We start from the raw sequence: 22,267 nt of genomic DNA, 5'->3' as shown, positions 1-22,267 counted from the left end.
GTAATCATCCTTACAGTAATAACAACACCCCCCACCCTGGCATTTGCTGAGCACTTCCTCTGCACAAGGCACTGTTTGAAGTGCTTTAACCTCACAACAACCCTGTAAGAAATTAACTGTTATCATCCCTATTTTGCAGATGAGGAGACTGAGGCCCTGAGATGTTAGGTAACTTGCCCAGTCATACACAGTGGTGTGCCCAGACTCGGGACTCTCACCCAGGCAATCAGACACCCTATATCTTTCTTCCTTTTTTAAAAAATTTCATTTTAATTGTTGTTCAAATACAGTTTTCTGTTACTCCCATCCCAACCCACCCCCTCCCATTTCCACCTCCCCTAGTTTTTGTCCATATGTCCTTTATATTTGTTCCTGTAAACCCTTCCCCTTTTCCCCTGAAATTCACCTGAAATTCCCTCCCTCTTCCCCTCTGGTCACTGTCAGCCTGTTCTCTATTTCAGTGTCTTTGGTTATATCTTGCTTGTTTCTTTGTTTTGTTGTTTAGGTTCCTGTTAAAGGTGAGATCATATGGTATTTGTCTTTCACTGCCTGGCTTATTTTGCTTAGCATAATGCTTTCCAGCTCCATCCATGCTGTTGCAAAGGGTAGGAGCTCCTTCTTTCTTTCTGCTGCATAGAATTCCATTGTGTAAATGTACCATCATTTTTTGATCCATTCATTTGCTGATGGGCATCTAGGTTGCTTCCAGCACTTGGCTATCGTAAATTGTGCTGCTATGAACATTGGGGTGCATAGATTCTTTTGGATTGATGTTTCAGGGTTCTTAGGATGTAATCCCAGCAGTGGAATCACCAGGTCAAAAGGCAGATCCATTTTTAGTTTTCTGAGGAAATTCCATACTGTTTTCCATAGTGGTTGTACCAGTCTGCAATCCCACCAACAGTCCACCAGGGTTCCCTTTTCACAACCTCTCCAACGCTTGTTTGTTGCTTTGTTTATGATGGCCATTCTGACTGGTGTGAAGTGGTATCTCATTGTGGTTTTAATTTGCATCTCCTGATAACTAGCAATATTAAGTATCTTTTCATGTGTCTCTGGATTCTCTGTGTGTCCTCCTTGGAGAAGTGTCTGTTCAAGTCCTTTGCCCATTTTTTAATTGGGTTGCTTGTCTTCTTAGAAGAGTGGAGTCATGTAAATTCTTTTTATATTTTGGAGAGTAAACTCTTGTCTGAGGTATCATTGGCAAATATGTTTTCCCATACAGTTGGTTCTCTTTTTATTTTAATACTGTTTTCTTTAGCTGTGCAGAAGCTGTTTATTTTGATGAGATCCCATTTGTTTCTTTCCTTTACATCCCTTGCTCTAGGGGACATGTCAGTAAAAATGTTGCTGCATGAAATATCTGAGATTTTCCTTCCTATGTTCTCCTCTAGGACTTTAATGGTGTCACAGCTTATATTTAAATCTTTTATCCACTTTGAATTTATTTTTGTGTATGGTGTAAGTTGGTGCTCTAATTTCATTTTTTTGCACGTAGCTGTCCAGTTCTCCCAACACCATTTGTTGAAGAGGCTATTTTTACTCCATTTTATATTGCTGTCCCCTTTGTCAAATATTAATTGACTGTAGAGACTTTGGTTTATTTCTGGGCTCTCTGTTCTGTTCCATTGGTCCATGTGCCTGTTTTTATGCTAGTACCAGGCTGTTCTGATTACAGTGGCCTTATAATACAGAATAGTATCAGGTATTGTGATCCCTCCTACTTTGCTTTTCTTTCTCAAAATTGCAGCAGCTATTCGGGGTCATTTATAGTTCCATATAAACTTTTTAAAATTCTTGTTCTATGTCTGTGAAATATGCCATTAGTACTTTAATAGGGATTGCACTGAATCTGTAAATTGCTTTGGGTAATATGGACATTTTGATGATGTTAATTCTTCCAATCCATGAACATGGTATATGTTTCCATTTGTTTGTGTCTTCCTTGATTTCTTTTTTCAGTGTTGTGTAGTTTTCTAAATACAGAACTTTTACCTCTTTGGTTAGGTTTATTCATAGGTATTTTATTTTTCTTTTTGCTATATCGAATAGGATTTTTTTCTTGATTTCTGCTTCTGTTGTTTCATTGTTCGTGTATAAAAATGCCTTTGATTTCTGAATATTGACTTTGTATCCCTCTGTTTTGCTAAATTAATTTATTAGGTCAAGCAGTTTTTTGGCCGAGTCTATAGGATTTTCTATGTACACTATCATGTCATCTGCAAACAGTGACAGTCTGGTCTCCTCCTTTCTGATTTGGATGCCTTTTATTTCCTTTTCTTGTCTGATCACTGGCTAAAGCTTCCAATACTATATTGAATAGAAGTGGTGAAAATGGACAACCTTGTCTTGTTTCTGATCTTAGTGGAAAAGATTTTAGTTTTTGCCCACTAAGTATGATGTTGGCTGTAGGTCTCTCACATATGGCTTTTATTATGTTGAGGAATGCTCCCTGTATTCCCACTTTGCTGAGTGTTTTTATTATAAATGGGTGCTGTACCTTATCAACTGCTTTTTCCACATCTATTGATATGATCATGTGATTTTTGTCTTTGTTTTTGTTTATGTGATGTATTACATTTACTGATTTGCGAATGTTGTACCATCCTTGCATCCCTGGGATGAATCCCACTTGGCCATGGTGTATGATCTTTTTAATGTATTGTTGGATGCGGTTTGCCAATATTTTGTTGAGGATTTTAGCGCCTATGTTTATCAGCGATGTTGATCTGAAGTTTTCTTTCTTTGTTGTGTCTTTATCTGATTTTGAGTTTAGGATAATGCTGGCTTCATAAAAAGAGTTTAGGAGTCTTCCATCATTTTGGATTTTTTGAAATAGTCTGTGAAGGATAGGGATTAGCTCTTCCTTAAATGTTTCATAGAACTCTCCTGTGAAACCATCCGGTCCAGGGCTTTTGTGAGACACCCTATATCTTTCCAATAGCCTGTTCTACTGCCTCACTGAAGGCGTATTTCTACGAGAGCAGCTATGTGCCTACTTGCCATGATCCATTTGCTCGTCTGCTTCCCTTAGTCAATTGTGAGTATTTTTAAATCCCCCAGTCCCTGGCAGAAATCATGAAAATGTCAGCTGCATGTGATTAAACAATAACTAATAATAATAGCAGCAGCTCTCAGCTGTCAGCCCTTACCATGCCCAGTCCTTGTGCCAGATGCTTAATGCATAACTTCATTTAAACCTCACAAATTCCTTAGGAGGTATGTACCTTCAAACCTACTTTATACAGGGGCAAACTGGGGCTGAGAGAAGGCAAAAGGCTTGCCCGTGTGTTGCTGCTGGCACAGGAACCCAAGTCTACATTCAACTCTCATTATAAATGCTAAAGAAGATGGACCTTTCAGGGCACAGTAACCTGATCACTGCACAGAACTCAGAAATCCTGAGAGGAAAAAAAGTTTTGAAACAATTGTGGCGATTATACTCTGCTATACAATGGAAATAACCAGTCATTTCCATTTCTAACCCCTTCTTCTATGTGGAACAAGGAAGGTATTATTCTCTAATGACTTAATAAATATGTGAAATTAATTAATGAAGTGTCCACTTCACACCAGGCCCTGGGCTAGGTGGAGTAGAAGGATGAGCCAAACAAAGCCCTGCCCTCACAGAGTCACATTCTAGTGGGGCATGTGACTCGCACCAATTACACACTGAGTAAGGGAAAGGAAACTGGTTCTATGGGATCTGCTAACAAAAGAGGGCCTGAAGAAGTGATGCCTGAGCTGAGCTCTTATTGTGTGGCATGAGGGAGAGGGGCTCAGCTGGTGGCTCACAGGAAATCTGGAATGAGGATCTGAACAGCGAGTGACCCCAGCCTTTCATTCTCAGCAATACTGCTTCCTCTCCTATCAGGGTTACACAGCCATGGCACCTGGGAGGGCACAGTGCTACACAGTCCTCAAGGACATGTAAGGCAGCAGCCCACAGACAGAGGTCGGAAGTGTGCCCCCAAGCAGCCTGGAGGTGGCATGGGATGTCCCTGGAGCACCCCACTGCCCTGAGCACAGGACTCACGTTTCTCTGTGGACTGCATGGCGTGGAAGAGCGTCAGGGGCCTCTCGCTGCAGGACGGGGGCTTAGAATCACTGCTCTTCTTCCGAGACAGGTGCAGCTGGGCATTGGTGAGAGGCATATCAGGCATGGTGTTAAATATCTGTAAGTAAAAGTTCATAGAACGGTTACATGCTGCCATGAACTAAGGAGAAAGCAGAACTAGCACTCCTGAGGCCATGGTAACGTCTAAGAACCAGCAAAGCGGAAAAGACCACCAGCGTTTGCTCAGGACTTCATTTTAAACATCTCTAGAAGAACTGCAATACACATTCTTGTTCAGAAATGTATCCCAGAGTCTGGTAACCAGTTACTTCCATTTCTAACCCCTTCTGCTATGCTTCCCACTGATCTTCTTTTTGTTCTTCTCTCCAAGGGAAATGAAAAGCAGCTGCACTAAATCTAAGCCACTGACTGTTAACAAAATTTCAAGTTTGTGCCCACCTTTATCCAGAACCAATTAATCAAAATCCCTTTATTTTTCCTCACCGGTTCTCTTTCCCAGTTCTTAATGACTGCTTAACAACTTTCTTAGAATGTGAAACATGCATTTAAATAACTCCAAAAGGAGGCCCAGGACAGGGCACTATTTCCCAGTCCTGGATTATCTTCAGAGGGGCCCCTTCTAGCAGTGCTGTGTTACCTTTGATGCTAAGTAATTTTTTTTCCTATTTAAAAGGAGGGAAAATGACTTTTCCTTTTTAATGATCAAAGAAACATATAAATACTATAGCAATTTTTTAAAAAGCATCAAGAAAATAGAAAAAAGTCTCCCAACTCTAGTATTTAGAGATAACCAGAGATAACCACTGAGTTATCTCTAAATAGTAAGGATTTGAGTTTTATTTTCTTATGAACTTTTAAGCTTTGATTTTAAAAAAAAAAGTCCAAGGTAAAATAATGAGAAGAAAATGACAGACAAAATCACGACGACTCTCATCTTTTTTCTACAGACACGAGGGCAGCAGAATTATTATGATAGATACCACTTATACGGTACTTACCATGATTACAGGAGCTACTGTTCAATGTTGGTTTCCCTAGGGACCAGTCGCTAAATGTATCTGACGTGCAGCTCACTCTGTTATCAGTGACCTTGAGCAACAGGTACTGTCCTCACCATTTATAATGAAGAACTCAGGCAGAGAGGTTAAGTTGCCACAATTGCAGGTATAATTACAGATGGTCGCATAGAAACCCATGTCCTTAGATTTTCTAGATTCATTTTTAAATGCATATAATAATAACAACAACACTAATCCATTCAATCAAGAAAGATCTTTGGAGCACCTACTTGATACCAGGCATTCTGGGGATAACAGTGCAGGAGGCAAACATGTCCCCTACAGGTAGAGAGTTTGTATCCAGTAGCTGTGATTTGCTGAGCACTTGGCACGCCAGCACCAGGTTAAGTGCTTTGTATCAGTTATCTCACTTAATGTTAAAGAATACTTTTTCATAATTATGAATCTATTCTTTATACAGTTTTTATCCTACACATTTCATTTAACATTATACTATAACACTTCCTCCTTTTTAAAATCCCGCTGTATTAAGATATCAATATTTATTGATCCACTCATTATTGTCTCTTACTCTTTGGAGCTTGCCTCCTTCTGGATTTTCCCTTTTCCAAAAATTATGAGCAACAAGAGGATGGAGGCGGCAGCCCATTCCCTTCAATTATGGGTGACCCTAGACACATCCGTCTTTCTCATGGTTCTCTATCGTTTTAAAAGCAGAACTCAGAAGCTGATAATATAGGAAGCAAAGTCATAAGAATATTAAGGATTTCAGCCAAAACAGCTGCTCTCCATGGGTTGGCAGGTCCTTGGGCTCCAATGATGCCAGCCAGCTGGTTCAGTCCATCTTGCTCACAAACACAGCTGTTTGAAAACAGTATTATCATATTTTCCCTAGGGGAATGAATTTTCAACAAAATAAACTGAATCACTGCATAGCTGAGTTCAACTGGGGCAAGGGAGTAAGGGGAGAAGGGGACTTAAAGCAAAAACAACAAAGATCTCCTGGCTTCCAGAGGAGCTGGCATCCCTAAAAATAAGTTACAGTGCTTCACAATGTCCCCTGTCTCCTTTTGGGTATCTGCAGGGGAAGAAAAGAGAAACTATGTTTTCTGTTGAGCTCAAGGACCACAGCCTCTAAGATGCTTTCTCTCCCTTTACTTCATCCCCCAAAACAAAGTTATTACACAGCTGCTCCTAGGTGACAACCTGCCTGTGCACCATTATCACTGACATTTAAACATTGTCCCTATAGATGAGTATTTGCATCTGTCTACTTCACATGCTTATCTCTGAGCCATCTGGTGAACTCAACAGAGTAAACAGAATGACCATTCCACAATGAGAGATTTCCAGCCCTGGCACATAGCGAAGCAGGAGAGGGGCTGGGATAAGAACCCTAGGGCTGAAGTTTCTAACACCTACACTCTCCACTTCCTCAGCAGCCATTATTCATTCAGCTCATCTTTTCTAGCGAATCTTTACATACAGAGGCCAGTGCCCCTAAACTCTTAGAACCCTCCTGCCTCTGGCCTCAAGTATAGCACATTCAACAATGCCTACCTAAATACATTTGAAATGAATTCAGACTTAGTGATAGACCTGCACCGCCTTATGGCTGGGGTCACCCAGGTTTTGTGTCTGTTTTCCTAATTGAGTTACTGAAAATGAGATCCTCACCAACCACAATGGGAACAAAGATGATGTTTAATTTCAACTGACACCAAAAATGCAAGCATTTTGTTTTTCCCTAAAAACTGTAGTGGATGCTGGAGAAACAAAGAAGAGTAAGCTGTGAGGAAGGACCATGGGTTTAGACAGATGCATGAAAAATTATGCTTATACATAGCTGACCAGCAAGAGACATGAGAACACATGAGAATTTCATTTCCTTGGCTGTTTCATCTAAGAGAAAAATTATTTGCGCATACCAGAGTAAGTTCTAGAGGGAGATTTTTAACACGGGGAGTACTAAAGACCTGAAGGCCATTTCTCTTCACCATGAGCCAGGCCCTAACTTCTGAAGAGGTCTGATAGGGTCATTCTCAGATAAACACAATGGTGTGCAAGTGAGCATGCTGCAGGATATAAAGTGCCAGACACAGGACTGTCACCACTATTATGACACAGGTTTTCCAAAATGCAAAGTTACCTTTGTAAATCAGACTAAGTTAGAGCATGTGACATGAACTTTCATCAAAGACTCTGGGGAACGGTTCCCCAAATTACTGTTTTTATTTAACTCTGAAACTTGAACACATGTAAGTTGTTTAAAGGCTGCTTATTGTCTAGCTACCTTCCAGCCAGACCAAGAGGTTTGCCTCTGCACTAAAACCTCCAGTTGGAATTCTGATGAGAATCTAAATTATTCACAATGTTGTTTAGTTATTCCAATCCTATTTTGTTTGGAAGAGATAATTTTAAAAGAATCAAATGAAGTTTCCTTCATTCTTTTGAGAAGAATCAGCAGATGAGCCTGCTGAGCAATGGAAGGGAAAGCTCATATAACCTATGAGAAACAGGTTTATGGATCTCTACCATGTGGCTGGAACAATCTACTCATTTCACAGTGACTTTCCAAATTAACACAAAAGGTGGGGGGGGGGGGTGGATTTGTTCAATACCCTAAGTGCCTTGTTAAGTCTGCCCAAACTTACAAATTAATTCTGACTTAGTCAAGAATGCCTTAGAAATAAGTTATTAGGAAGACTGCGCAAGCCTTCTAGAAGCTACTGGGGAATAAGACCATAAAATAAAAATATAACTCTGGATAACTCTTCCAAGTACCCCCAATTTCAAGCTTCCTATACATGGAATTAGCAGACTCATAAATACCAAGCTACTGTTTCCTGGAAGCCTCGCAGCAGAGTGGTCAGGTGGCTGAGTCCTAGCTCTGCCTATTCGGTGGGCAAGAACTACAGCCACGCTGACCTTTACGTCACTGCCATCTGCACCACCACAAAACAGACAGGATAGGAATTCACAGTCATTCACTGAATAGAAAGCAAAGAGCGTTTGGAGCAAGACAAGTTTTGGAACTCTGGGCAAGATCCTTAACTGCTCTGAGCCTATTTCCCTTGTGCAAATGGGGATCTGATACCTGCCTTGCAGAGCTATTGAGATGATGATACACATAAAATGCTTAGCATAGAACCTGGAAGAGATTAGGCAGCAGATAGTGGTGATATAAATGACAATAGAAATAGCCAAAATTATTTGAGTTATCATCTTAACTTATCATCTTATTTACATGGGTCATCTCATTATTTTACTCACAACAACCCTACAAGAGACATTATTATTATTCTTGCCATCTTATAGGTGAGGAAACTGAGACTCAGTGAGAGTAACTAATTAGTCCTAGGTCACACAAATGAATACAGATGACTGGGACTTAGCTTGACTTTCTAGATCTTAACCACTTGTGGTCTTTATGCCAATTATTAATTTGAGTGACAGAAGACAAAATGGAAAGATCCTAAGTTTTAGAGTCTGACAGATCTGACTTTATCACTTACTAGCTCTGTGACTTTGAGCAAGTTACATAACTGACCTTCAGATGCCTCATCTGTAAATACCCCCAGGACTGTGGTGAGGACTGAAGCGCCTAACACAATGAGACGCTCAATGTTCAAGAGACATTACTGCATTTGATAAAAAAGTACAAGAAGGGAGATAACTGGAGACTCAACAATGAATTATTTGCAGTCAGGACATGAAGATTTAATTTATAAGTGCAAATTTAATTACTGCTCTTTGCAAAACATCGATTGTAACTGCTTACAGCAATGTTAGAATTTGCTGTTCTTTTCCCCTTGCATTGCCTACAAAATTTAAATTTCACTGGCCTCCCCTGCCCCGGGCCCACCATGACATTGTAGACCACTGACATTTGTGGAATTTACTCTTTCACATGTCACATACACATCTGACACCTCGTCCAATCCTATCTGGCACGTGCTCCTGCAATTTACATGGATGGAAACCTCCCTGTAATGTGTGTGGCATACTCTTTATTACGTGCTGTCATTTTTATGGGAGGAAAACTAGGTCATGGTAAAGAGTTCCTGGTCTATAACTGTGAAATAGTTCTGAGACAATAAATCAATGACAGAGAAAGCAAAAAAGAAAGGCATTAGAAAGCAAAACAGAAAGGTTTCTTTCTATAAGAAGAGACTGGGCATTTTCTTGAGACACTGAAGCAGCAGGGTCCCAAGTAATAATGGGTAATAACAAGTACAGGCTAGTTTAATCTACAGAATGTCTGCTTTGGGCGTGGAGGCCTAGAGCTACCGAGCAGGACTCATTGTCTGCTCTTGACTGGGTTGGAAGACTGCTTAGCACATGAGAACCATAACGACTTGGAAGCCAGGTCAGTCTTAGCAGGGCTCATTTACAGCAACAGTTAAGATGCCAAATGCAGAGGCTGCAGCTATGCAGAGGGTTTTTAAGGACACTTGGAAGTCTGATGTCCTATTGATATCAGCATTCTTGGCACAAAAACCAACAATTTGGAAAGTAGTTTGGGGAGTTTTATTAAAAATCCCTCAAAACGAACGAGTGCCATTTGTTAAATGGTCTGGGTAATCCATGGGATGCTCTGATTTTTCCTGTCTCCAGGAAGACTCTATTTTCTGTTATCTTTGTTGACAGAAAAGAATAAGGTAAAATGTAACAAAACTCTGTCTTTATGCGAACAACATTAAAGGGGCTTCACAGTTCAAACAATGATCAGTTTATCTAGGGCTTATTGAGGGGAACCCATGTTCAGATACATGACTTTATCACATTTGTGAAGAGTAACCTGCATAGCACTTGACACCAAAAAGGGCCAACAGGCCTAGGACAGAAGCATACAAGTCCATCTAGCTCACGTCTAACCCTACCATGCACAGGACCAAACAGTGTTAGGAACTGACAGAGAGAAAGGTAACAAAAACTAAAGAGAAATATCAACAAACAAAGGAGAAAAGCCATGACCAAAAGATACAAGAGCAGCTTCCCAAGAAGACAACAATACCGGGGATTACCTCAATGTATTGGGTTGGCCAAAAAGTTTATTTAGTTTTTTTCTGTACCATAGCTCTAGTAGTGCTTAGCTGTCTTTAACTTCATTTGAAACAATTCTGTTAGATTGTATTGTCACAGCTGTCATATCAGCATGCATTTAAAAAGAACTTATCAAAATCAGTGAATTTTTGTATATCCATTTTAATATTGAACATAGAAGAAAATACTCAACAATTTAGGTATATTATTATGCTTTATTATTTCAAGAAAGGGGAAACCACAATTGAAACACGCACAAAGAAAGATTTGTGCAGTGTTTGGGGAAGGTCCTGTGACTGACTGAACATGTCAAAAGTGGTTTGCAAAACTGGTACTGTTGACATTTTGGCCAAATAATTCTTTGCTGTGGGGCTGTCTTATGCATTGGGAGATGTTTAGTAGTACCCCTGGCCTCTACCCACTGGAAGCCAATAATGGGAGACAGACAACAAACTCAAAATGTCCAAATCAATGAAGTTATTGGTGAAAATAAAAAATGTGTCTTTTATTTTACAGAAAAACCTCAACAGACTTTTTGACTAACCCAACAGTAAAGCTAATACATCACCATCATCATCATCATCACCACCACCACCACCATCATCATATTCATCATCCTCATTATTATTACTACCACTAATTTTGCCTATCAATAGTTGCTTGAAATATCAAGGAACTAAAATACAACTGCCAAACACTTGTCAGTTGCCAGACACTGTTCAATCACTTGCATTTTATTAACTGATGGACATTTGTACATAAGCTCCAACACTGGTGTAATGGATTTCAAAGCCACCAACATTTTGGTGAAAGCAGATCCAAGCAGTTTGGTGGGCCCAAATCAACTCTAATCACAACAACTGCATTCAAAGATACTCCCATTTTAATGGAAATGCAGGTTGCTTAGGATTTGGTGCTTATCCTAGGTGTTAGGTGGGGTCACTCTTCTCTTTGACATATTAAAAATTAATATATATCCAAAAACAGTGCTGATCTTTGGGCACTTGTAAGAGTTAACAGCTCAAAGATCAACATTCCTACCTCTTCCAAAGCAAAGTGATGGACTGGGAAAAGAATCATGATAATTTTGTAAAACATTAATAAGCATTAAATGGGGCAATACTGATGAAAGCATGTGGTACAGGGGCATGTATGGACATCCACATCCTGCTTCGTGTGCAGAAACCCTTCTGAGTCCCACAGCTGAAAGAAGTATCATGGATTGTTACAAAACAAGTAGGTCCAAGCCTATTATGAAACAGCGGAACTCAACAGGAAAGTGTAACACACACACACACACACACACACACACAATTAATCTGAGATTTCATGTTTAACCAAAACTATGAAAAGAAAGCCATTTGTTTTCTTGATTAGGGTTGTTTTTTCCTGGATATTCAAATCTTTCAGAGTCATTGGCAAGTTAACTTTTATAAAAGGAAATCCTTCTAAGAAATAGAATCTCTGGGCTTTGGAGTATCTTGGACAATACAGCATTCAATATTTTGTTTAAAATCTTAACTAGAAGCATATAAATTCTGGTAACTTCCACATTAAGCCCAAGTGTTGGCCTACTTGATGTTTTAAGTCTCAGGACGATTATCTGCCAGTTGGGGAAAGATACTCTCCGTGCAGAAAGAAATTTTAAATAACTGATCATTACCTTAAAACAAGCATGGAAAGAGCCAAAATCTTTGCACTTTGAACTTTCAACTCTGAAACCTGACTACTGGTAAAAAGCCAGACTCTCACTTAAGTCTGTTCTTTAAATCTCATATAATCTAAGTACAGCCCAGGGTAGGTGTCCTTGATGGGAAATGATGCCATGGCCTAGTATTTCCCTTTAGGAAGTCTGGCCAGGAGATCCATTCTGAGCTATCTCCACCCTCTAATAAAGTCAAGGCTATAGATCAGGTTATACCCTCTGAGTAAGATACACACACACACGCACACACACGTGTGCGCGCACACACATATATGCACATGTGTGTGCGCGTGTGTGCATATATGCACATATATCTCCACAAGTTTACAACAGTGTGGTCAACTCTACTGTTTTGCTATTTAGTTAACAAGTGATTTTGATCTGAGGGATAAGAGTCCCTTTGGTTCAGATTCCTAGGATTTTTCTCTAGCTGATATGATCATTTTACCCCTCTATTTGGAATCCTCTGGGTGCTCCCATTTTTCAGGCCTTTGTGCTTCCCTTTCCCCAGCTTTCAAGACCCTTGAAAAATGGGCTAAGTCCAGCTGTCGGTTATCATCTCCTACCACTTGCTAACATATAATCCACAGTTCTGTCACAGCCGTGTCATTTTAATACACATGAATTGATACATGCTGATTAACTGATTAATGTTCCCCAGGAAGTCTCCTGTCTCCACTTTTTCTCTGCCTAGAAAACATCTATTTATCTGTCAGAGTCCATACAAGCAGAATTAAATATTTCTCCTCAGTGTGCCATATATTTTATTCATATTACTGAATGTCACTTAGCATGCTGTATTATGGCTAGTTATACCCTGATAAAACAGGAGACTCTTGGAGTAAAAGATTCTGTCTTATTTATATTTGGACAATAGTGGATGCTCAACATACATCTCTTACATTAGAGATTAACTAGAATAGATTTTAATACCTTGGCTTGTAAAAGCAGTCCTAAGTTCAACCCTTATTCCTCTCCACCAAGCCATTTTTTAAACTCTCTGTACTTCAGGTTCACAATTTGTAAAATAGAGCTAAAAATACTGACCTTACAATATTGCTATGAAAATAAATGAGCCCTGGCTGGTGTGGCTCAGAATGCTAGACTGTGAATCAAAGGGTCACTGGTTCAATTCCCAGTCAGGGCACATGCCTGGGTTGATGTTTTTCTCCTTCTCTTTCTCCCTCCCTTCCCTTCTCTCTAAAAATAAATAAATAAAATCTTTTAAAAAAATGAAATGATGGATATAAAACTGCTTAGCACACAATACAATAAGAACAGTAAGCTACCAGTAAAGTATAACCATTACTACAATTAATATCATCACTTCTAGACTATGTACATTAAAAAGGTCTAGTACCTTCAACTGAGTAAATAAATCAGTATCCATTACCAGCATGGAAAAAGAAAAATCACCATGAGTCCGCAAACATAATACCCTATCGTCCAACTTTTTCCTCTCTGCCTCTACTTATACTGGGATATTTATTTCCTATGACTGTTCCAGACATTGCTCCCCTTCCCCAGTCTGTTGGGAGAAGTGAAGGACGATTTCTGGAGCATCAATGACCAGGTAGGTGTGTGGTTAGCATGCTTACTCTGACCAAATTGGAGGTCTGTATGGAACACATCCTTAAGGCTCCAAGGAAGGAGATACAGGGGGATTTCTGTGAAAGGAGATGCTCAGCAGGGGATGTTTCTGGACATGGAGGACACAGTGTCTGGAGGGTGTATAGGATGTACCAGTGACAACATAACTGGCACATGCTCAGTTCTAACCCTTAGGGATGAATGTCTGGTGTTGGTCCTTAGTAAACAAGGAGCAGAGAGCAAAAACAGCAGGAGGAAGGGAAGGAGAGAAAGAGAAAACACCCTATGCTTCTATGTTTAGTTAAAACACTGAAGCCCTTTTCCTTCTCTTAAAAAAATAGATGTTTTATCAAGTAAAAGATTCAGAATTGTCTGGGTAGTATGTATCCCCCTGGCCCTCTTTTTCAAATGTCAATGTGACTGAAGCTTTGTTCTAAGCTTAGGCCTTAAGAAGCCATGCAGCTTCTGTGTTTGCCTGCTCTCTGGGAAGTCTGACCAAGACTACTGCATGATGAGAGATCACAGAGAGAAAAGAAAGGCTATGTGGAGGAGGATCAAGAGAAATGCAAATTAAAACCATAATGTGGTATCACCTCACTCCAGTTGGAATGCCTGTCATCAATAAATCAACAAACAACAAGTGCTGGTGAGGATGTGGAGAAAGGGGAACCCTTTTGCACTGTTGGTGGGAATGCAGGCTGGTGCAGCCACTGTGGAAAGCAATATGGAGATACCTAAAAAAAAATGGAACTACCTTATGACCCAGCAATTTCACTTCTGGGAACTTATTCAAAGAAATTCAAAACACTAATTTGAAAAAATATAAGCACCCCTATGTTCATTGCAACAACTGCCAAGATTTGGAAGCAGCCCAAGTGGCCATCAGTAGATGAATGGATAAAACAACTATGGGACACTTACACAGTGAAATACTACTTGCCTATAAAAAGGAAAATTTTACCCTTTGTGACAGCATGGATGGACCTGGAGAACATTATGCTAAGTGAAATAAGCCAGTCAGAGAAAGACAAATACCATATGATTTCACTCATATGTGGAATCTAAGGAACAAACTGAACATGGAAAATAGAGACAGACTCAGAGATGGAGAGCAGATGACAGCTCTGGGATAGGGGGAGACTGGGGGGTGAAGGGATCTAGCAAAAAAGAAAAAGGACTCATGGACGTGGACAACAGTGTGGTGATTATGGGGGGGATAGGGATATAAAGGGGATAAATGGTAATGGGAAAAAATACAATGAAAGATTTAAGAAGAACAAAAACAAAAGATGTCCCAGCTAACAGCTACTACGAACTCCCAGATGTGTGGAGTAAGGTCATCTTGGATCCTCTAGTCACAGTCAAACAACCCCAGCTGATACCATATGGGACACATGTAAGCCCTCTCCAGAGTTGTAAGCAAAATATCACTGCTATTTCAAATCACTAGGTTTGGACATGATTTGTTATGCAGCAATAGGCAACTGAAATAGGCGTCTTATAATTCATTCTCATTCATATTGTCTTTCTCTCTCTCCAATGCTTTACATGCCTGGGTTTCTACACTCCCTTTCAGTATGGTGTTCTACTTATTCCTGGGCCTCTCCCAATTTTATTGCAAGGCACAGAGTAAATACCTTATATAAAACATTGTTACCAACATGAGAGAATATTATGCCAGTAACTGTGGTGGACATATACTTAACATCCGTATCAGGGCTTGTTTGAAGCAAGAGGACATATGCTATCATATGCTTCTGGGGGGAAGGGACGAAAAGATGCTGCTGGGAAGCATTTCTTCAAGTGGGGTTTCAGAATTTTGGTGAACTTCTGACACTAAAGACGGAAAACCTGTCACTCCAGGACATTTGTGTATGTATGCTTCTAGAAAGCTATAGCCAAGGCCAAAGGAATGCTCATTAAATACTGTTACCTTAAGCTTGCCGTACTATGGATTTTACAAAACAAGTCTCTGACGTTATTCATCTGAGGACATAAACATGTTCTGGATTTCATGGCTGAAGTTAAGTTTTATTGGCAGGAAATCCAAAGCACGGTCCTCAGAAAGTCAGCAGCAGAGGATGGCCATGGATGCTTGGGCTCCCTGGGCGGTAAACATCACCAGCTTCCAAAGGAGCCAAGGCAGCACCTGCTCACTTTATACAACATGAGGCCTGAAACTACATTTAAAAAGGAGCCACGCTGCCTTATTCTCAGTTGTTTTTTTACCAAAGAGACAAACCTGATTCATATTATGGATGTTCTCGCCAGAATAATGTACATATACAGGTCTTGCATATAACTTTGGTACATCATGGACCCCAGATTAAAAACTTCTATTAAAGGGGTCCGCTGGCTCCCTCAGGACTGGAGACATACACTCTGGTGCAGCCTTCAGCCTGGGAATGTTTTCACTCACACTCCTTTGTCGGTTTCCACAGGAACATAAATCTCACTGTGATTCATCCCACTCTCTCACACAGACTAATGAAAAAGAACATAAAATGAAGCACTGCAATATTCGTAATATGCATTGCACCAAGTCCACAGCAGGCAGTAACGGAATGTACAATTCACCCAACTAGATGAGTATTCTCACCAGTCCTTGCCCGTATATACTTACAGGCCTGGCCATGCATTTCATAGTTCATTTCTATTTCTATAATTTGTGCCCAAGGCAGGATGGCTGCTTGTTTACACAAGTTTCAATATTGTTATTAGCAGTATCCGGTCCTTTTTCTGTCATGCTACTTTCAAATATGTTTTCTGGCTTTCAAGGGCTGAGGACACCAAAAACAGTTACAGTTCAAAAGCCGTTAGATGTTCCCTGCTAGAAGCTCAAATATGTTATTTTAGGGACTTAAAACATAATCAAATGCTTACCCCTTAACATTTAATATTATTTTATTTAAGGAAAGGTTAAGTGATAAAGTGTACTATTTTGGGGGAGGGGCACGTGTGACATTTGGGGATGGATGTGGGCTATTTGCAGAAAATTCTGTTGAGACTCCTAAAAACAATGGTTTACACTTACTGAACCTTACTACCTGCCAGATTCTCAAGTAATTCCTTTACAAAAATTATCTTATTTAATCCTCACAACAAACCAGTTGAAGGAATGTGGAATACTGGCAAGACGGTCACCAAACTTGCTTTCCTCTCCTCTGAGTACAGTTAGGCTGCTTTCCCAGCCTCCCTTGAAGTTAGATGTGGCCAGGTGAATGAATTCCAGCCAATGCAACATAGAAGAAAATAAGAAAAGCATATTCTAGGCTTGGCCCACATAAACTTACCCAATCTTCTATGCTCTCATTTCCTCCACCAAATGTCTGATTGCAGAGATCTGCAAAGCAGGAGGCAGAGCTACAAGATGGGAGGAACCTGGGTTGTTGAATCACTCACTGAACAAGATGCCACCCTCAGCATACCTGCAGTGAACTGTTATGGGAGCAAGAGATCAACTTCTGTCTGGTGTCATTAATATTTTGGGGTTGTCTGTTACAGCAGTTAGACTATACTAAAAGTACTTTTTTTAAAAATTGTTGTTCAAGTACAGTTGTCTCCATTTTCCTGCCACCACTTTCCCCCACCTCCCACCCTCGATACTTCCCCTCTTTGGCTTGGTCCATGGGTCCTTTATACATGTTCCTTGACAACCCTTCCTTCTTTTCCCCGTATCCCCTCTCCCCTCCCCTCTGGTTACTGTCAGTTTGTTCTTTTTTTAAACAAGTAAAAAGAGCTTAAGTAATCTGCTCAAGGTCACACAGCTACTAAGAGGTAGCAGATTTGAATCCAAGTGATTTGTCTTTAGAAACCATATTATTAACTGCTGTTTGATTAGTTTCCCTTTTTACCAGTTCATTTTTATCATTTGTAAGAAGCTTCTTCTATACAAGATTTACTATATTTGAGGGAGGTGGTTGGAAGGGGATCCAAAGTTTGGGATAAAAATGAAGATAATTTCTTAGAATACTTAATTTTATTTCTATATTCCTACATTAACCATGTAAGAGGAAGGCCCTGCTGCTTACACAACTTTGCAGAATGCTGCTGTTTGTGAAAGTTTGTATTCCGAGGTTCTTTAGTGGTTGTTGATGCTCCATAACTTATGGCCAAAACTTTGTGGCTTAAAACATATTCAGTCCCTGCTTCTGTGGATTAAGAATTCAGGAGAGGCTTAGCTTGGTGGTTCTGACTCAGGGTCTCTTATGAGGTTGCAGTGAAGATGTCAGCTGTGGCTGCGTCATCTGAAGGCTTGATCAGGGCTGGAGGAGTCACTTCCAAAGTGGCTCACTCCCACGTCTGGCAAGCTGGTCTGGTAGCTGGCAGGAAGCCTCACTTCCTCCCCAAAGGGCGATGAGACTGCCTCACAACATGGGGGCTTGCTTCCCACAGAGTGAGCACATCCAGAGACCAAGGCAAATGTTACAAGGTCTTTTGTGACTAGTCTCCAAAGTCATACTCCGTTACTTTTACAATACCCTATTGATCATGCTGGAATCACTATTCCCATTGATCAATTCCTATTGATCACATTGGGTTCAATGCTGGGATCTCTTACTCACACTGGAGGAAACTGCACAAGGGAGTGAATATCAGAAGACTAGGGTCACTGGGAGCCATTCTGGAGGCCAGGTACCTCAAGAGCCCGTTCATTCATCCAGCACATATGCACTGGGTTCCTACTGGGACCTGGGAACAGAGCAGTGAACAAAACAGACAGAAGTCTTTGCTTTTGGTCAGAAAGGCAAAAGAGCTAATCAGTGTAAATTACAGAGTGTGCTGGGAAGTGGTAAGCACTAATGAAGAGAGAGAAAGCAGGGTCAAGGGGAGGGGGAATGCTGGAGGTTGGGACTGCTTGTAATTTTAAATACAGAGATCTAGGCAGGACTCACTTAGAGGACTTGAAAGAGGTGAGGAAACATGCCATGTAGTTATATGGAGGAAGAGTGTTTCAGACACTGGGAACAGCAACTGCAAAGGCCTGGTGGTACGAGTGGATGCCACATATTAGGAACAGCAAGGCAGCCGAGGGAATGAGATGAGTACCAGAGGGAGAGCAGAGACCATGTAGGACCTTCTAAGCTCCTGTAAGGGCTCTATCTTTCACTTAGTAAAATGGAAAGCCACTGGATAGTTCTTAGCAGGCAACTGATGTGATTTGACTTAACATTTAAACAACTCTCACTCTGGTGGCTGATATCAGAATAAACAGGCCAAGGGTGGGAATAGACAGGCAGGGAAGCAAATTAGGAAACTCTTGTAGAAATCCATGCAAGAAGCCCTGGCTGGTGTGGCTCAGTGGATTGACTGCAGGCCCTCGGACCAAAGGGTTGCTGTTTGATTCCCAGGCAGGGCACATGCCTGAGTTGCAGACCAGCCCCAACCCCCACCTGCCCCCAGTAAAGGGCGGTCGAGAGGCAACCACACATTGGTGTTTCTCTCCCTCTCTTTCTCCCCCCTTCCCCTCTGTCTAAAAATAAATAAATAAAGTCTTAAAAAAAAAAAAAGGAAAAAGGAAATCCAGACAGGAGATGATGGTAGCTTATGTGAGAGTATTATTAGTGTAGGTAGTGATAAGTGATCCAGATTTATTTTGAAGGTTACCTAGCACAATGAATTCACCATTCTAGGTAAGGTTTTTATTTAGAAGAAGCGCATTTTATTTGACACCAGAGCTGTGGCTGTCAAATGGTGCTCTAGGGGACCCTGGAGCTTCTGAGAAGCTTCATAGGGATTTGTTGTTAGGAGTGGGACAGATGAGTGAAGCATCATGTCCCCGACCCCAGTTTTGTAAGGGCAGCTCTGTGTTGATACACTTCATTGTGAGACATGAGGGAGATATTCTTAAGAAAGAGCAAAACACCCTAAAGGAAGAGACAGACCACACACACCCACACAGACACACAAAGAAAAAATACATCATTTATAAAATTGAAAGCAAAGTACAGATTAGGAAAAATATTTGCAACACAGATGAAAATAGTTCAATGTCCCTAATATTAAAAAATATTATACATTCATAAGAGGACAACAAAGATACAAAACAATGGGAAAGGGACATCTTCAAAATGAGACATAATAATAGTACCTTCTTCATCAGATTGTTGTGAGGATAAAAAGACAACATATATAAAGTACTTAGCACAGTTCCCAGTACAGAATAAAAGCTCAATAAATGTTCACTGCTGTTGCTACCATAGCCACCTCTGCTGCCACGCTGCCATCATGAGATGATTATCGTCACTGCTGTCATCACCACCATCAGCAACTTCATCACCACCAGAGTTCTCATTAGCAATGTGAACACTGGTCCCCACTGAATGCCAGTTCCAACTCAGCCTCCCCCAAGGTAAATTCTTCACTCACGGTGACCAAGTACACCCATATTACCTTTTCATGATTTTCTATCAGGATCTCAATGACAATGTTCTGAAATTTGATATCCATGATGGCTGCTACCGTTTCTTCCTGAGGCCGCAGCAGGGTGGGTCCAAACACCACGCCCAGGTTTGCCACTGTCATCAAATTCTGCTTGTGGTTTTTAGCAACACTGGAAGAAAGGGGGGGAAAAAGGCACAAATGAGAGAAATAATGTACAAATAAGACAGATGACTGCCTTCTACCTTTCCTATTTTTAAGACTTCTCCTCTAGAAGGAGCCAGACTTTGGGATACCTTCTGATATCCTTGTAGTTCAAACAGAGACTTTTCTACTCATATTTTCAGCTATCAAAGTCAGAAATCTTCAGTGTTCAGGCTACTTAGCTATTTCAGGATATGACACTTCTTATCACTTCCATTTTGCCTAACCAACCAACCAACCAAAGTAGCTACTTTTCAAATTGCAAACCTTTGCACATCCAAATCCCTGTTCTGCAAATCCAGGTAACTGCTAATTCCCCTTAGTTAAAACTTCTATATGTGGCTGCTGCTTAAAACACAGAGATCAAGAGCACTTTCTCTAGTTCAAATATAGAAACTTTTTTTAAAAAAAGAAGATTTTATTTATTTATTTTTGGAGAGTAGGGAAGGGAGAGAGAAAGAGAGGGAGAGAAACATCAATGTGTGGTTGCCTCTCACACATCCCTTACTGGGGACCTGGCCTGCAACCCAGGCATATGAGCTGACTGGGAATCGAACTGGTGGCCCATTGGTTTGCAAGCCTGAGCTCAATCCACTGAGCTTCACCAGCCAGGGCCAAATAAAGAAACTCTTGATGGCTTTAATACATTTGTAAATATAGGCACAAAATAGGCTTAATTTCTTAAATAGGCAGATCTATATACTCAAAAGGAAGTCAAGAAATTCAGCACTTTGGGCTCAGTATTAAAGCCTCATCACATGAAACATGTGGTTTATATTAAGTGAAACATGTGGCACAAACAGAAATAAAAACACATGTATATGGCTGTGTTTTTTAGACTGTCATTTATACTCAAAGGCTAAGGAACACACAGGGTCAGCAGTAGCTGGTAACTTGCTAAACACATACACATATTTTTGGATAAGCAGCTACTCAAAACATATATCCGAACTTTACCCAGACCACCATGACCTAGCCATAAAACTTAATCGTCCATTTGTTGGCCCTGCTTATAAAAATATACGAATTGTCTATTGCCAACAAATAAGTTAAAAGTTAAGTCCATTCAGTATTGTTGAGAAAATATTAGGGGCTTCCCTAAATCACCTGTTAGAAAAGGGAAACTATTCATTATGAGAAACTAGAGGGAAACTGGGCAGAGATGTCCATTTGCACAGACATACCTCTCTAGCATTTAGTGCTATTTCTAGTGAGTGTTTTTGAGCACAATTCTGTAAATGCCTGCACTGTTTTTGCTTGTATACTTCTATTTTGTAGGGGGAAAAAAAGATTCTACTGACTTAAGTGTTGGTTTTCAAACTAAGCCTTTACTGAAATACTATCTCAACCAATTTTATCAGGGGCTGTGTACTTTGCTATAATTTTCTAGGGCTGAAAGTAATTTCCTAAAAACTCCTCCTCAAATATGGGCACAGGAGTGGTTAGGTCTATGAAACTTTAACTGTGGTATGGCCAGTTAGAAAGACAATTTGCTTTTTGATTGCTAAGCAACACCTACAGCAAGGAGATTTGCCACTCATATCCTGGCATGTTTCTGATCCATGTAAGAATATTTTACAAGCACTTTTACTTTTGCATTCTTCATAGTTTTCCATTCTACCCAGAACTGCATCACATTTCTAGTCTGAAAGCCTTAATGCAGATGGTCACATTCTTACTTGACAAGGGGGAAAGGCTTTGGTTCTGCACCTCAATCAGCAAAGTATGCAAATTTAAAAGCTGCTTGTAACACCATTACTTTCAACATCAGCTCCTGTGTGCAGAAGTGAATTCCATGCCCTTATATTTCCCCTCCCAGATGAACTAAGTCAGTAGACTTACCCCTCTTGTCACAAAAGTCCCTTGTGCAAATGAATCAACAAGCTATTTATGTATAAAAGCACTTTTAAATTGCAGACCAATATAAAAATACATGGTTTGAAGGATGATCATTTTTCACCACCATGCTTCTCAGCCTTCTCTCTGACTCAAGCAATAGCCTCCTAACCAGGCCCCTGACTAGTCTCCAGGTGCCTAGGCTCAGCTATATCACATCATGCCTGCCACCACCAGTTACTGTCTAAAACTGTTCTGAACATGTCATTCCTCTGCTGAAAGTTGCAATGGCTTCACACCTGACTGGTTGTTGGGAGAGAACATAATGAAAACAGTGTATGCAGTATCTAAAGTGTTCAGAAGTGTTCCATTTTTTGAGTGTTGATAATAATAATTATAAACCCTTGG

At 40.4% G+C, this 22,267-nt stretch overlaps 1 protein-coding gene across 6 annotated transcripts in view; it reads right to left on the bottom strand.

Moving 5' to 3' along the window:
* ARHGAP26 (Rho GTPase activating protein 26) overlaps window positions 1-22,267 on the bottom strand; it is a 409,289-nt gene that overhangs the window by 84,224 nt on the left and 302,798 nt on the right. For all 6 annotated transcript variants that reach the window (XM_036014072.1, XM_036014068.1, XM_028527303.2 and 3 more), the window contains exons 18-19: window positions 19,832-19,991; window positions 4,037-4,175 (exon numbers count right to left, since the gene is read on the bottom strand). In XM_036014072.1, coding sequence (XP_035869965.1) covers window positions 4,037-4,175; window positions 19,832-19,991 — 299 coding nt within the window. The remainder of the gene's footprint in view (window positions 1-4,036; window positions 4,176-19,831; window positions 19,992-22,267) is intronic.

This window comes from Phyllostomus discolor, chromosome 13 (genome assembly GCF_004126475.2).
Source record: "Phyllostomus discolor isolate MPI-MPIP mPhyDis1 chromosome 13, mPhyDis1.pri.v3, whole genome shotgun sequence".
In the NCBI taxonomy this organism is placed as follows: Eukaryota; Metazoa; Chordata; class Mammalia; order Chiroptera; family Phyllostomidae; genus Phyllostomus; species Phyllostomus discolor.
Note: the sequence above shows the minus strand (reverse complement) of the source record. Positions and strands in the feature narration are given on the sequence as shown.